The sequence below is a fragment of the Muscardinus avellanarius genome, assembly GCF_963383645.1.
Source record: "Muscardinus avellanarius genome assembly, chromosome: 11".
NCBI lineage: Eukaryota > Metazoa > Chordata > Mammalia > Rodentia > Gliridae > Muscardinus > Muscardinus avellanarius.
This window is the reverse complement of record NC_137797.1, coordinates 26,632,575-26,649,420: the sequence shown is the minus strand read 5'-3', so window position 1 is coordinate 26,649,420 and position 16,846 is coordinate 26,632,575. Positions and strand designations below refer to the sequence as shown.

Genomic DNA, 16,846 nt, shown 5'->3' with positions numbered 1-16,846 from the left:
AGAGTCTGTTGACAAGATGATTTTAGCATCTCTCTTCTGACAGTCCTATTTGCTGAAATAAACACTTTACTAAAAGTGTTTACTTTTAGTAAAGTGTTTACTGTTCTGCACTTTACTAAAACCAACAGACACCCAGGCAAAAATGGTATCGAATCCAACTTTCTGGTTCCAAACATCTCATATTTTGCCTATTAGACTAAAGAATACAGTCAATCCTTGTATCTATGGATTCTGCATCTGTGAATTTAATTCAGTTCAGATTGAAATATTTCCCTAAATAGGGAAAACAAGGTGTTTGTACTAAACACATACAGATGTTTTTCTTGTCATTATTCCCTAAATAATACAACATAACTGTTCATATAACATTATATTAGCATTACAACTAATCTAGAGGTGATTTGAAGTATACAGGAGGGTGTGCATAGGTTAAATACTGTGCCATTTTATATTAAAAAAAAACTTAAGCATCTGCAGATTTTGGTATTCACAGAACGGTCCTGGAATCACTCTCCCACAGAAACCAAGGGATAGCTACTCACAACTTACTTGGAACGCAGTGTGTGTGAGAAAGGCTCTGACTTTCGAAGAGTTGGAGATGCATGTGTTACATAAATCTGGTCACATTTGTAGAGACTCTATGCACGTAACTGTGAACCTATTAGACCTCACTCCTGCTCTTCTCCAGGAATCTGCCCAACCTCAGGCCCTGGTCTTCTCATAACTCTCAGAATCCCTTGAGCCATTGATTGCTGCACTAATGTAGGACTTCAGCATGTTCTATTATCCTCTAGTTGTTCTAAATTTGTTTGTTGGCCATTATATTATGCCAGTTAGAATGTAGACGTAATAGGCACTCTATATACTCTTTTGGGTAATGTCAGTATTTCAGGAGAATGTTCACTTATTAGCCTATTGAAAATTAAAGAGTCTTTCATTGAGAAAGTAAAAGACTTACCCTCCATATCCAATAGTATTTTTTTCTTTTTAAGTCCATACAATACCCTTTAAGGTCTAAATTATGTAGATGTTGAAGAGATACCTCTCCTCAACTGTGCAAGACTGGATATGTGAGATAAGACCAAGTAGAGTTCCTGAAAACCACGACTATTCTTGGGGAGATGGGTGGTGTTGAGGAGTTGAGAGATCACAGCCCTGAAGATTATTTAGTGTGGGTTTTAATCAGCTGTGAAGAAATCTGAAAGAACTTGAAACACACATCAGCACAGGATTGTCAGAAGAGAGATACAACCTTGCACAGCTCTAGTGTGGCCAGCTGTTAACGTAGGTTATCAACTGCTTCCAGAGCTGCAATTAGAAGGGGAAAAGTAGATCCCTAAGTGGTTTGGCCACAATCACAAGCAGTGTTGTCTCTGTGAAGACTGCACTCCTGACTGATCACCTCCACTTCTAGGGAAGAAAACCATCAGAACATTCCATAGAAAAAGGCAGATGTTCTTTCCCATTGAGGAAAGAACAGCTCCACCATTGAAAAATGGAAGCATTCTTACTGTTCTTTATGCAAATATAGAAGTAATGACTTAAGTCCACATTAGAGATAAAAACTTGGGATGAGGAAAGCCATGTTTGATAACACTGGTAGGGGTGAGAATGTTGTCTTTGTGTGTGTGTGTGTGTGTGTGTGGTACTGGGGGTGGAACCCAGAGGCTTTTCTACCTCTGGGCTATACTCCTATTAATACTTTCTTTGGAAACAGGGTCTCACTAAGTTGCTGAGAGCCTCATTCAGTAGCTGAGGTTGGCTTCGAATCTGTGCGATCCTGTCCCAGCCTCCCAAGCGCGGGGATTACAAGTGTGCGCCACCACGCCCCGTGAGAGTGTTGTCTTCTGTTTACTGCGTCTTGCGTTGGTAGAACCAGTGGGTCCTGCACAAAGGTGGGCCAGTTATACCACAGTCTCCATAATCAGGTTGGTGACAAGGGTCTTCATCACTCTACTTACAACTTCAGCGGTGGGTATTAAGGCAAATGTCTTTGTGAAAGCCAGTGCTGGAAAAATTCCTACCCTGGTCATTAATGGGTTAATGTTAAAAGCATAGCATATTAGACTTGGAGCCTGAGAGTGGGTTCCTGGCTTGCTTCTGTCACTTACTCCCTGAACTATAGCCTCAGGGACAAAATCATTTAACTATGTAATGGAATTAGTAGATTGAGGTGCTTGCACAACAGTTGCTTAGGTGGATCCTGACATTACCAGCTGGAACTCTATAATTGCAGATTAGTAGAGATTCAAAAGATACAGGGTTGTCTGTGGCACTGTTCAGTTCTGTGGTAATGATGTCCTTCACAAAGGCTATCGTGTCGTTCACCACGCCATGGATCTAAAATACAATCAAAATGGGTTCCATCAATTCTACTAAGATCTTATCTCCAGCCTCTCCCTAGTAAGTGCTTGGCATTTATTACCATGGAAATTATACTGGGCTCGTTTAGAATTATGAAGATGACTTTGATACATCTTCTGGGTTCCCATGAGGCAAGTTAGAATAAATTCATGGGTTTATACAAGACAATATGGGTTTACAGAAGACAAATCTATACAGAACAGTGTGATGTAGGAGAAAGGATGCCAACTCTAGATCCAGGGGGTTTTACTTCCAGGTTACTGGTAGGACGCGGGCTAGTTACTTAAGTTTATAGTTGAAACAGTCTTAGAAAACAAATAATGTAATATGCCTTATTGCTTTTGAGAAGTAAATAAGATAATGCAGACAAACTCTTAGACATGACTCAGAGATCACTCAGATGGTCACTACTATTCAAGGAGGCTGTTCATGAAACATGACGGTACTACACTAGAAGATTCTCAAAAGCAAGGCAGCTACCCTGCACAGCCACCATGATGAGTAGTAGTGCCGGCCACCCAGCTTCTCCCAGAAGTCAAGGAAGTAAAGCTCCAGCTGTGTAATCTTGGGCAAGTACTTAACTCTGTCCTTAGTTCTCAACTGCAACATGGAAGGAAATATCTATCTCATAGGACAATTGAATGGGAAGGGCTAGTGAATTAACATGTTGGAGCATATCAGAGTTGGTTATGATTCTTAGAACATCAGAGAGGTTTTCAGCCAAGACTTATTCTTATAGTATAATGATTGGACAGTTCTTTCCCATAGATTTTTTCGTGTGTGTGGTACTGGGGATGGAACCCAGGGGCATTCTACCTTTGAGCTACACCCACCCCAGTCCTAGTTTTTAGTCTTTTTTTTTTTTTTTTTTTTTGAAACAAGGTCTCACTGAGTTGTGAAGGGCCTTGCTAAGTAGCTGAGGTTGTTCACGAACTGCGATCCTCCAGTCTCCGTCTCCCAAATGCGGGGATTAAGCTAGCAAGAATAGGATTGAGTAAAAGGAAATGAGGGCACTCACTCCAGGGAGGACTCTGTATTACACTCTAGATTGGAATTTGCCATAAGCCAACGTATGGCTTTATGAGATTCTTGTTTATCTCTCCATCAATTTATGTAAATGAGTTGATGCTACTGCAAAACAGGACGCCTAATGGCAACCCCAGTCATCTGCATTTTTAATTTAAGTTAATCTATAATAATTTATATAATTTTTATTTTTTAATTGGTGCATTGTAGTCATACATCTTAGTGGAGTACAAGATGGTAGAGATACATGCACACATCACTCATTTAGCCCTTCCCCAGTTCCTTCCCCCTCCCTCCTTCTCAGGTTTGGCTTAGTGATTGACTTTGATGTTTGTGAATGTTCATCCTGTATGTTAGGGAATTTCCCTCTCCACCTGCTTCCCATCACCTGCAAATTAGGCCTCCTTATTTGCTCATCTATGGTTTCTCCTCCTTCATCTAGAGTTTTTCCTATGACCCTTTTTCTCCCTACCTTGAGATAAAATTTATATTTAAATAAAAAGTGCAGATAAGGTATATTCACGAACACACATTTGAATTTTGAAGGATAGAATGAGACTTTTCTATGAACATCCCTCACTGGCTGGTTCAAGTTTTATCTAACAGTGAGAACCAGCAAAACTGTTTTAACTCTGTGTAGCTGTTACACTAAATCAATATAGCAGGTTGTCTATTTGAACTGTGCAAGGAGGTTAAGCAAAGCAACCCCAAAGAAAACAAACAATTTAGCATAGAGAGTAGAAAGTTTATAATAATTGGAGAATTGAAGGTGTGATGTATATAATTTTTAGTGGAGGTAGTAAGGAAATGTGGATTATAATTGGCTATGATGTGATTTTCTAACACCTTTTTTCTAATTCTTTTCCCTGAATTTGGGGGTAAGAGGGAGAAAAGAAACTTGGCTGGTTTCTTGTTTTGTTTGTTTTACCTGTGGACAGCAGCGCAAGGTGTATGCGTCCTGAACTCGGTCACAGAACCTGTGGCTTTCTGTGGAAGAGTTGGAGGGAGGAAAATATTACTGAATCTTCTTTCTTTCTTTCTTTCTTTCTTTCTTTCTTTCTTTCTTTCTTTCTTTCTTTCTTTCTTTCTTTCTCCTTTCTTTCTTCTGTCTTTCTTTCTTTCTTTCTTTCTTTCTTTCTTTCTTTCTTTCTTCCTTTCTTCTTTTCTTTCTGTCCTAGAGATCAAACCCAGGGGCATTCTATCTTCGAGCTATATCCCCAGCCCTATTTTATTTTTTTTATTTTTGGTGGTACTGGGAATGGAACCCATGGGCCTTCTACCTCTGGGCTACACTCCCAGACCTATTTTATATTTTTTATTTGGAAACAGGGTCTCTTAAACCAGCTAAGGCTGGCTTCGAACCTGCGCGATCCTCCTGTCTCAGCCTCCCAAGCACGGGGATTACAAGCGTGCGCCACCACGCCCGGCTCTATTTTATTTTATTTTGAAACAGGGTCTCACTGAGTTGCTGAGGCTGGTGCCAAACCTATTTCTCAATCTCCCAGGTATAGGCATGCACCACCACACCTGGCTGTTACCAATTCTTCCCACAGAACTCATAACCAGTCACACAAACATGCCCGCACCTGCTATTTCCGAAGGGTGGTGATCTGAGTCCAAGAGTGAACGAAACCGGAAAGCAACTTCAATTTGCCCACGATGAGGACGAACAGCGTGAATATCTGGAATTGAGAAAGGTGAAGCGGGCTCAGCGATTCTGGTATTAGAATGAACTACCACCCGGCAGCTCAGGACCATACAAGGCACAGGCCTGGCTCTCAAAAGTCCCAATGGGCTTTACCTGCCACTCAGAATTAGAGACTTAATTTCAAGAGCAAAAATTTTTTTCTTGACTTTATTCTTCCTACTTTAAATATTGGGAATCAAACTATGTGTTGAGCCCCCTAGGACTGAACTCAAGACATCGGGCCTCCCCTTAAAAAATTGGGCACAATGAAATTTTACTCAGCCATAAAGAATAAAAAAAATTATGTCATTTACAGGGAAGTGGATGGAACTGGAGAACATTATGCTAAGTGAGATTAGTTAGTCACAAAAAGTAAGAAATCAAGAAATAGAATGTTCTCTCTAATATGTGAAAGCTAAGGAGAAAAAGAGTCACAGGAGGAACTCTAGAAGTAGAAGGAGATACTATAAATGAGCAAAAAAGGCGACCTGAGGGGATGGGAGCAGAGTAGAGGGAAATTCTCTAATGCACATGATGTACTTTAACAAAATACCAATGCCAATCACTAAGACAAACATGAGTAAGAAGGAAGGAGAGGGAAGGAGGCGGGAACTGGGTTAGGGCTAATTGGGTGATGTGTGCGTGTATGTCTCCACCATCTTGTATCTCACCAAGATGTATGATTGCAATTCACACATAAAAAAAAAAAAAAAAATTGGGCTGATGACAGCAGGAAGCTCAAATAGTGGCCTAATTTAACTAAGTCATTTTTAGATAGATTTCTGCCCTCTTTTTTTTATTATAGTAGGGAGTCTTTGAAATATTGTACTTTTCAGATAAACGACTTTTATAGTTTTCCTTTTGCAATTTTCTAATTGGGACCAATCCTAATCCTAAGTGTGTGTGTGTGTGTGTGTGTGTGTGTGTGTGTGTTACTAGGAATTGAACCCAGGGGTTTTCTACTTCTTAGCTACATTGAAGCCCTTCTTATTTGTTTGTTTGTTTTTTTGTTTTGTTTTGAAACAGTCTCACTAGGTGACTGAGAGTTTTTCTAGTTACTCAGGTTAGTCTTGAACTTGCAATCCTCCTATCTCATCCTCTCAAGCAATGGGATTACAAGCATGCACCACCACACCCAGCTCCTACTCTAGTTTTAAAAGTCCCGCAAAATAGATTTCTGAAACCATACCTAGTTTGACACACACACACCACAGGGTGATCTCACTTGACCCCCTGAGTCACTGTCTCTAACGCACCGTCTTGCAAGATCAAGTGTGGCATAACTTGGATGAAGCCGTATCAGGACTGGGTGAGTCATGGGCACCTGGGTTTTCTCCTTCTTCCCTACTATCCAACCCTACCACTCCTGTGCCTCCAGACCCCAGCCATCCTGCCCCACCAGCTCTGGTGAATAAACACCACTGAAGGGGAGAACCCTGCTGACCAGTGTCGAAGGCTTTGGTGGTGCCCTTCAGCACCTCCAGGGTGAGGGACGCCACGATGTCAGCCTGCCGTGCAATGGCGCTGGCCCGCTCAATGGCCTCACAGCCCAGGGAGGTGATCATCTGCGTCCCATTGATGAGTGCCAGGCCCTTTGGGGAAGGAGAGAGAAGTTCCCTACTGCACTTACAGTGATCAACCTACATACAAGTGGATTTTATAACCTTTGCTTTTATAAGAGAAGAGGTTAGTCTATCAGTTGAACTGTTTACCTCTGCTTTCTTAAAGCCAGGGCAGTAATACTTATTTAAGCACTGGAGAGATAAGTACCATCAGTATCATCATATATGAAATCACTAGCACAAATCTGGTAAGGGGGAAATACCTGTTGAGTGGTCACCTTCAGGTAGCCATAGACCTCTGGCATATAGATGGCAATACAATCTTTAGCTCTTTATTATACTGTATTACTTCTTTGATATCTCACCATTGTAGATGAGACATCCTAAGATAATTCTAGTCAAAGCCTTTTGGCTTAGAGCATCCTAAGGGACCTTAACTGACATCATCTCCTAGGGACTCTTAGGGAACTAGACTTGGAGAAAATCCCCCAAGCATTTGGGGGCATGAAAAATCTTTTAGGTACCATTTTTTTTTCAGTGAGCAACTTAAAACAAATCTGTAAGTCACCTTTGTTTGGGGTAACTAGTGAGACTGCTATTAGATTGAAAATAATACAAACATAACTATTAATATGAATAAAATGTTCTTGAATCTCTTTACCTCTTTTGGCTTCAAAACAATTGGCTTTAATCCATGGGCTTCCAGGACCTAGAGAATTATTACAAATATAAAAGTGGGTGTCAAGTGGATACCAGCCTGTTTCTGATTTCATATAAATTCCAATAAAAAAGTCTGTAAAGCCTGTAAATCCAATTTCTAAGATTAGACCTATATGAATTGGTTTTTCTTTTGTGCCTTTTGCTCTCATCTCTAGTTCCATTCTTTGAAAGCAGACTTATCTTTCAAACAACTTTTGTACTTAAACCAGGAACTCTGTTACGTACAGAATCAGATTTGGTTTTGGTGTCTATTCCTCATTCCTGCGCTGGCAGAACTTCAGAGCAGAGCTCGGCTGGCAAATCTGTGTGCACCAACCAAAAAGGGCTTATTGAATCTCCTCTGCCAGCAGGAGACAAAACCCAAAAGAGGAAAGTGGAAGGATGGTCTTCCCTGAAATAAAAGAAGTAAAAAGAGCCACCAAGCTCTGGGCCCTCGAGAGAAGAAGGAAGGAGGAGATCAAGTAAGAGAAAGACAGAGCTAGCGTCACTTAACCAAGTCCACTTCACAAGAAGATCTGAGTATCAGTCACATGCCTGATTCTCTTCTGGGTGTTAGGCTGGGCTGAACTCAGGAAAAATGGAGACAGGCAAGTTCAGAGGAAATTAGAGTAGTGGTATGTAGAGTCTCTGAGGGTGTAGAAAGTGAGGAGAGTTCAATGGATAAGCATCCCATAGTGGGCTTGATGGGGAAACCTCATATGGATGTAAACTTATTTGAACTCTTCCCTTCCTCAGTCCTCATTTTCTCACTAACATGTGTGGGGAAGGTGGGAAGGGAAGAGGGATTACAGAGGGAAATACGACAAGCGATGTGTGCATGTGTGGTTGTTACCACTCCAAATCTCACCATGATAGAGAATTGCATTGCGCCAATAAAAATATTTAAAAAAGGAAATTCCAAGTGTACTATAGTACTATATAGTACTATAATGTACTATAGTAGACATATGTCACATTTGTTAAAAATTAACTCTGAGCCAGGTGTGGTGGCACACGCTTGTAATCCCAGTGCTTGGGAGGCTGAGACAGGACGATCGCAGGTTTGTGGTCAGCCTCAGTTACTTAGTGAGTTTCTCTGCAACTTAGTGAGACCCTGTTTCTCAAAGTAAAGAATTAAAAAAAACTAGGGCTTGAGGTGGAGCTTGGAGTAGAATGCCCCTGGATTCAATCTCTAGTACCACCAAAAAAAAAAAGTACATAAAAATAAACTTCATTTTTTATTATTATTTTTTGTTTGTTGAGGGATGCTGCTCCCACATCATAGAGGCCCAAAGCAGAGTGAACAAGGACAAGAGAGGAGGGACATATATAGTCCCCAAGGCCAAATCCCCAGTGACCAGCCTTCTCCAGCCGCATCCTGCCTTCCTTAATTACCATCTGGTAAATCCATTCAGATAATCCATCAATGAATTTGTCCACCAACTAGATTAGAAGCCCATATTATATTATTTCACTCCAGAACACTTTTGCATTGCCAGTTCGTAAGTTCTTCCAGGGATATTCTGTATCCTGCATTTTATAAATGTCTAAAAAATAATAACAATCATGGCTGGTAGGACCACATGAAGTAGGGGCACGGGAGACTTGCGGGGTAGGGAAAAGGACCAGAGGACCAGAAAAAAGAGCTTCCTAGAGACTCTGCAGATGGAAAAATAAGAGTGAGACAGGTGGGTAGGAGAATAAGGTGCTTGTGCTAGGTCCCCTGCCTAGTACCCAGCACTCTCCATATGTAGGCAAGCAACCTCTAATATCTGAGATAGAGAATCCTGGGTAGGAGGGATTAGGGGGATCATGTGACAACAATCTTGAAGCCACATTAAGTCTAGACTTATCCTAAGGTCATGGGAAAGCATTACAGGTTGTTTTGTTTTTATGATACTGGGCATTGAACCCAGGGGTGTTCTAGCTCTGAACTATACCCCTAGCCCTATTTAATTATTATTATTTTTGGAACAGGACCTTGCTAAATTGCTGAGGCTGGCCATGAACCTGTGATTCTCTTGACTCAGCCTCCCAAGTACTACAAATTATAAGTATGTGCCGCCACACCCAGCCAACATTGCAAGTTTTAGTTAGAACATGTTTGGACTTGCTGTTTGGAGAGATGGGGCTGACTGGAGCATGAAGAAGGCAGAAAAAACGGGTGCACTGAGGGACAGTCAAGATGCTGCCGCTGGGAAGAAGATGCTCTGCAGCCTGGACCCCCAAAGAATGATCCATTCACACAACTCGTTCCTCCTCCTTGGCGGCCCTCTGTCCCTTCTACTCATTGTTAGGGTACCTCCCAGAAATCCATCAGAGATGCCACTTTAAATGATGCTATGTGGTGCTCTGATGGAACCTGGATGGATGAAGAGAACCTAAAAGCTTTATGGAAGACACACCTTTCCAATTAGCCATCAGGGAAGGAGCTTGGGAAGAAAATGGACCTGCTTCCTAAACGCCATACGGTAAGCACTATAATCCACAGCTCTGCATTGGTGAGATGAACTCCAAAATACAACTGGGACAGTGTGTGACCTCCCTCATGGGCACTGGAAGTGTTTTAGGTGCCAAATATCTTCCTAGATCAACACCGGCAGCTGTGCCCTTTCGCCAAGGCGATCCCCAGATGCAAGAGGCTGAGTGTAGGAGCAAATGGCCTTGTCTAGTTGGGCTTCCAAGTGTGAGTTCTCATCTGGGACATAAGGAGAGGCTCGACTCGCTCCTTTGGGGCTGCCATCGGCATGCAGCGATACCAGGTAGCCAGCCAGGGGAACCACTGTGGCTGGAGGCTGTTGTTATGACTTAATTCTAAGTTATAATGAATTGACTTCATGATTATTATAAAGTCTTACATATTTAGCATCAGCCCAGCCACTCTTTGGAGACCACATCTTCCCTTCTCCGATGAGCCCCAGGGCAAGGTGAGAGAGCGGGGCCAGGTCTCCGCTGGCACCAACGGTCCCCTTCTCAGGAACATAGGAAAGGCAGGAGGCTGCAAGAGAGGCGGGGAGACCTCAGGATCCCTGCCTCACTTCGCTTGTCCCCCCTCCTCCTCTCCAGCCAATACAGCCTCCGCCTCAGAGACAGCCAGAGTCACTCTGTGGCATAAACATGGGGGACAGAGAGTTCCTCAAGCAACTGCTGAATTGAGGCTCTATCTAGACCTGTACTGCAGCGCAGACTCAAGGGACTCATGCTAGTCTTAAAGATGCCAAAAGCTAAGTCAAGTGGGCTGTAAGATGGGTTCAAGTTCATAGGAGTAACTGCCACCCCTCCTGTTCCCTGACCTTGTCTAGCCCTCCTACTCCTTGCCAGGCCCCCGTTTCCACTCATCTCAATTATTTTGTGCTAAGGGTTGGCCTCAGGGGTGGGTATTTTACCTCTAAGCCACACCCCGGCCCTATTTTTTTTTTTTTTTTGAAACAGGTTCTCACCAAGTTGCAGAGGGCCTTATTAAGTATATATGCCTGGCCGAAAACCTTTAGCTGAGATCTTCCTGTCTCAGCCTCCCAACAATGGGGATTACAAGCGTGCACCACCACACTCAGCTTTTCTTTCTTTCTTTTTTTTTTTTTTTTTGAAACAGAGTCTTGCTAAGTTGCTGAGGGCCTTCCTGAGTTTCTGAGGCTGGCCTCGAGCCAGTAGTCCTCCTATCTCAGCCTTTCAAATTCTGAAATTACAGGTTTGCACCTCCACGCCCGGCTTCATGTCACTGTCTTCTCAACTCAGTCGTTCCATCGGTCTACTCTGGGGGACCCGCCCAGCCTCTGTGGAAGCTCTGTCTGGGGATTCACTACTATACCATTAAATGCTTCGATGACTTGTTGGAGGGTCTCCAGGGAAATGCCACTGTACCCTTTAGCTAAGACATTGATCCGTAAAGCCAAGAGCATCCGACACCTCTCGGGACTGAGTGGTTTCCCAACACCTACAAAACAGAGTTGACATTGCCTCTAAGAAAAGCCAAGCTTTTGCACCTCCCAGCTGCCTCTCTCCCTCACTCTCTCCCCTCATCAGCCCTATGTCCCGCCTGCTCTCCACAGCTCTCCCTGTGACCTGCTTTGCTTCTCAAGGCCTCCGCTTCCAGACAAAGGTAAAGGTCCAAATCTGTCTTCTCGGGACCCGTCCCTGGATGCCTCGGTGAACTCCAGCCTCCCAAACACCTTTAGAATGATGTCTCCCAGCATCACCAAAGTCAAATGAACAGCGTAAAGACTCCCTAGCACGCGGTTGGTTGGGCACTGAGTCTTAGACTTTCTCATCTTGCCTTGCCCATCTTAGCTCATTCCCTGAGTTCCCACATTCATTCGCCTGGACCGCACCATTCTCCCTGAAGGCTGGGACACTCTGTCCCATCCCCGCCCTCCCGCTGGCAGGAAGGCCATCTGGCCTGGTGCCATCTGTGTCCCGTCCCTCCAGCCAGCCTCCGGCCCAGGGAGTGCGCTTGGAGCACACTCGCTGTTCAGTGTATTGCTGGATGGTTCACATTGGGCTTTATTCATTTAGCAAATAAGATACAGGAGGCACCCAAAGCTTTGGGTTTACCTGATGAGTGTGAACGAACCAAGTTGACCTGAAGCTCCCTGGAAAAGAAAGGTAAACACTCTGTCATATACCTCCATGTGAAAAGACACCCTATGCTGGGAAGACGGAGGGAAGAATCCTCACAATCGCAATGGAGGAAAACAACCAAATTGTGCTTTCACTACCAAGTTATATGCATGGTAGCCCAAGCTTCACCCTGCTCCTCTGGAAACTGGGACAATCGTCAGTGATTTCCCTTGCTGAAAAAAATCTCAAAGATAGGGGCAGGTGGAATGTGACTGTACGGATGTTTCAAACTTACTGTAGTTTGTTGATAGGAATGACAGTGTTGGCAAATTTCCCAAAACCTGTAGTAATGCCATAAACAACTGGAATAATAACAAACAAAAAAAAAAGACATTACGCAATCAGGCACGGGCAGTGTTTTAAACTATAAAAAGAATGTTATAAGGAGAAAAGGATACCTGTTTTTTCATTTATGATTTTGTCTATGACTTCCCTGGACTTTTTCACCTTCTGTTCAGCAGTCTCAGTGAGCTAGGGAGACGTTGGTTAGAAATGAGCTCGTCAAAGACTTTCCTATCAGAACTCGCGAAGAAGGTAGCCAAAGGATGTCCTTCCCTCTCTGCCCCATACCTTTATTTTGTAGCGTCCCTTTCCCAAGTTGACCAGGTCCTCTGTGGTCAGGCTGTCCCCATCCAAGCGGATGTACTAGACAAAAAGAAGGAATCTCAGTGAGTATAAACCCTTGTTTTGTTTTGTTTTATTTTTCGTACTGAGAATTGAACGGGGTGTGTGTGTGTTATTCTACCTCCAAACTATTCTTCCAGCCCTTTTTATTTTTTGATTTGAAACAGGATCTCCCTAGGTTGTGGAGAGTACTGCCAGGTTGCTAAGGCTGGTCTTGAACTTGGCAAGCATCCTGGTCTTGTCTCAGCCTCCCAAGTACTAGTATTACAGGTGTGTGCACCATGTCCAGCTCTGAAATGCTGAGTTGTTCTCATGAGAAGCCCCCAGCAGAGTCAGACTTTGACACCTCAGAAATTTCTCTTGCTGTGAAACATTAATGTGCTACTTAAAAAGACAGCCTGCGCCGGGCGTGGTGGCGCACGCTTGTAATCCCCGCGTTTGGGAGGCAGAGACAGGAGGATCGCGCAGGTTCGAAGCCAGCCACGTGCGCTGGCTTAGGAGACCCTGTTTCCAAATAAAAATGTGAAAATAGATCTGGGAGTGTAGTCCGGAGGTAGAAGGGCTTCCAGAAACCCCAGTACCAAAAAAAAAAAAAAAAAGAAAAGAAAAAAAAAAGACAGCTTGCTTGAGCTGGGCATGGTAGTGCACGCTTGTAATCCCTGCACTTGGGAGGCGGAGACAGGAGTAATCCTAACTACTGGGGAGACTGAGGCAGAAGAATGACAAGTTCAAGTTCAGCCTGGGCAACTTAGTGAGACCCTGTCTCAAAATAGAATAAAAAGGCTGAGAGTATAGCTCAGTGGTAGAGCACTTGCCTAGCATGTACCAGACTGAGAGAGAGAGAGAGAGAGAGAGAGAGAGAGAGAGAGAGAGAGAGGAGAAGGGAGAAAGTCTCAATAGTATATACTCAGAAATGTTTGCTGGGCAAGGTGGAGCATGCCTGTACTCCCAGTACTTGGGAGATAGGAGGATCCCAGGTTCAAGGCCAGCCTCAGCAATTTAGCAAGACCATTTCAAAACAACAACAACAACAACAACAACAAAGGGGCTGAAGGCATAGCTCGGGAGTAAAATGTCCTCTGTGCCAAAAAAGAAAGAAAGAAATGTTGCCAGCCTTCCGTACCCCCCCCACACACACACACTTAAATGGGAGAACTTCATTTTCTCAACAAAAAGAGAATGGTTTGCAGCTTACCTTGTCAGGCTCCTTGTATTTGCTATATCTGAAGCCAGGTAAAAGAAAATACTGGGTAGTGTGGCAAAGCTCCAGCCTCACCCCAACTGGAGTAGCCCCCAGAGCTGATCAGAGAGCCTTGCAGGAAAGGATACAGGTAAACTCCTTCTGGTTGAGAGGGAATGAAGTCAGGGGACATCACATCGCCTTCTATCACTGAAACAAGAAGGCGAGAGGGAGCCCTGATGAACCATGTCGAGCCATGTCTGAGCTGCTGCTAAGCCCGAGAGGGCCGGTCCACAGCCCATGCATTCTATAGAAGTGGCTGCTTTACCATCACTGGTGATGCGTTCAAGCAGCCTTAGCATTGTCACACAGGAGAGCAAAAGGCAGAGGTGTAGACACAGAGGTAGAGGCAAAAGACCAAGCTCTAAACTCACCTCCATCCCTACTGCCTGCTGTGTTGATTTTTAAATCTGAATGCCTGTTTCTTCTGATCTGCAGTTTGGGGAGGTCTACTAAAGGGCAAAAGGGCCTTTGAAATGATTTAGCCACTGCTAAGCATTCATCCCTGCAGGCTCGGGTTCAAGTATGGCGTTAGCTGCCTGACCGTGGTACTACACTGCTAGCCGGCTCACCTGCTGTCCGTGGAGTGTGGCAAGAAGCCTACCTGTTCTCCCAGAGTCCTATGGTGTGAGGATTTGATACTCAGAGCAAGCGCTTAACAAGCTGTCCCCCAATGGTTGGGTGACTAGAGTCCCCTCCCAGGCTCTTTAGGACAGAGCCCAGCCGTGCCCCACCAGTGCATCCTCCTCGCCTGCGCTCACTCACCCACTTCCACGAACTCGTTGTCCTCCAGGGCCACCTCCAGCAGGTCCTCATTGTCCAGCAGGCCCAGTCCCTTGCAGCGTCGCACGAGGAAGCGCACGTCGTCCACCGAGGTGAAGCCGCCGTTGTCCGGCTTGTTCTTCATGTAGCGCCGCACGGCCTCGCGGCCCAGCCAGCCCACCGTGAGCTGCGGGTCCCTGCAGGGCACCGCCAGCCATTCCCCACGCACATGTACTGTGTACCTGGGCATGGCTCCGATCTCACACAAAGGCCCACAGAAAGTTGACGGTTCCGCTTTGCAGACAGTGTCTCTGGAGAGAGAGTTTTTATCTAGAAGTGACTCTAGGTGTGGCTGGCAGGACAGCCAGGGATGGACTTTCGAAACATGCTAATTCCCTCCCTTTAACTCATTCATACATTGGACAAATATTTATTGAGGGCCCCGGGTGTCCCTTTGGCTTTTTGCAGCTACGCTAGTGGCAGGAGAGGGGGCTGCTGGCAGGTGAGCCCCTGTCCATCTGTGATCCAGTCCTGAGGGAGAAAGGTCTGGGGTCTCCCACCCTGGGGAGCTCAGCCTCTTTGGGCAATGGCCACCAGCCCCCTCTGGTCAGGGTCTTCAGTTTCTCCCTCTCTCCTCATTTCTGTGCTAGTTGTCCTCCATTCAGGGCAGCTTATAAACACCATGTTCCTGTCTTTATCTGGAATGCAGCCTCCTGGCCAACTGTGACACCTGGGAGTGTGGCAATCTCCATCATTTGTTTATCACACAAACACATTGGGCAACAGACGCCCCGCCACCCGAGAGGCTTCTGAAGCTCTTGCTCCACAGAGGAAGCTATGGAGGCCACAGAGCATCGCCACAACTCAAGGTTATCTCTGGGCCGGCAGACCCGCGGCTCAGAGGTCCCCAGCGCACCGGCCGCAGTGAGCTGTTAGCTGTTGCTTCCTCATCCGAAGGCACAGGAGCGGGGAGGGCATCTGCTCAGTGCCGTAACCTGCAGTATCTACCTGCGATCAAATCCCAGTTCTGGATTTACTAGCAGTTTAACCACTAGCAAAGTTATGTCTTCTTGAGGCCTCGGCTTCCTCAGTTAATCTTGAGGAACTTGTAACAGCCCTGAGACAGCAGCTGGCCGCTGGAGATGCATGGGGGGACATATTTGTGGTCACTATCATTTGGACTTCAATACTCTATGTTACCTTGGGTGCTTTGTGAATACTCTTTCGTCTTGGCCCCTGGATATTCCTCATGCAATTAAATTTCTCCATCACAGGAGATGCCTCCTGTATCTAGTTCACTACCACTAGCCTTAAGGAACTCTGATGGTGTGAAAAAGGAACCAAAGAAATGTGTGCATGATTTTTACCAAGCAGAGATTTGATTATTGAAGTAGAAAATGCTAACAAGTGTGTTTCCACCACCACAGACTTCATTGGAGATGAAGAAACACCGCCAACAAATGCCTATGCCTTTGTCAGTTTCTAATTCTGCCTCCCACTGTCTATTTGAAATGTTTCCTTCAGTCACATTCTGAGTGTGCCCTGGAATTCATCATCACCTGAGTTGGATACACATACGTCATCTTATTTTATTATTTATTTATTTATTTATTTATTTACCTATCTATTTATTTATTTGCAGGTCTGGGGATGGAACCTAGGGGCATTTGACCTCAGAGCTACACCCCCTGCCCTATTTTTTCTTCTTTTTATTTTGAAACTGGGTCTCACTGTGTTGCAAAGGGCCTCACTAAGTAGCTGAGGCTGTCCTCGAACCGCGATCCTCTGTTCTCAGCCTCCCGAATGCTGGGATTACAAGTGTGTGCCACCACACCCGGCTCACATACGTCATCTTAAATTCTAGTATTCTACCTTCTGACCACGACCACCTAGCCTTCCCGTTCTCCCTTTACTTCAATCATCTCTACCCTTGAACCTGATCTATTTGGTCCCTTCTTCTCTCTACTCCCACCAGTCTCCTCACTTTCATAGAGACCTTATGCTGGTTGTTGGCTTGGACCACTCCCCCCAACCCCCACACTGAGCCCAGGGGCATTCTACCTTTAAGCTACATTCCCAGATCTATTTTAATTTGGAAACAGGGTCTTGCTAGATTGATGAAGTTTTCACTACTTGCTGGGCTGTCCTTGAACCTGCGATAGTACTGTTTCAGCCTCCCACCTACAGGGATTACAGGTACGTGCCACCTTGCCCAGCTAGAACCACTCTTCTTAAGCCTTTTGAAGGTCTTTGGTAGCCCTAAAT

General features: G+C 44.8%; 1 protein-coding gene across 1 annotated transcript in view; it reads right to left on the bottom strand.

The window, feature by feature from the left end:
• HAL (histidine ammonia-lyase) overlaps positions 1-14,831 on the bottom strand; it is a gene marked incomplete at both ends in the record, with an annotated part of 34,156 nt that extends 19,325 nt beyond the window's left edge. The window contains 14 exons of the mRNA XM_080705071.1: positions 2,260-2,340; positions 4,319-4,377; positions 4,977-5,072; positions 6,522-6,669; positions 7,301-7,348; positions 10,197-10,336; positions 11,147-11,272; positions 11,890-11,927; positions 12,191-12,257; positions 12,354-12,426; positions 12,526-12,600; positions 13,775-13,802; positions 13,909-13,969; positions 14,585-14,831. Coding sequence (XP_080561197.1) covers positions 2,260-2,340; positions 4,319-4,377; positions 4,977-5,072; positions 6,522-6,669; positions 7,301-7,348; positions 10,197-10,336; positions 11,147-11,272; positions 11,890-11,927; positions 12,191-12,257; positions 12,354-12,426; positions 12,526-12,600; positions 13,775-13,802; positions 13,909-13,969; positions 14,585-14,831 — 1,287 coding nt within the window. The remainder of the gene's footprint in view (positions 1-2,259; positions 2,341-4,318; positions 4,378-4,976; positions 5,073-6,521; positions 6,670-7,300; positions 7,349-10,196; positions 10,337-11,146; positions 11,273-11,889; positions 11,928-12,190; positions 12,258-12,353; positions 12,427-12,525; positions 12,601-13,774; positions 13,803-13,908; positions 13,970-14,584) is intronic.
• Between the last annotated feature and the right edge of the window lie 2,015 nt (positions 14,832-16,846).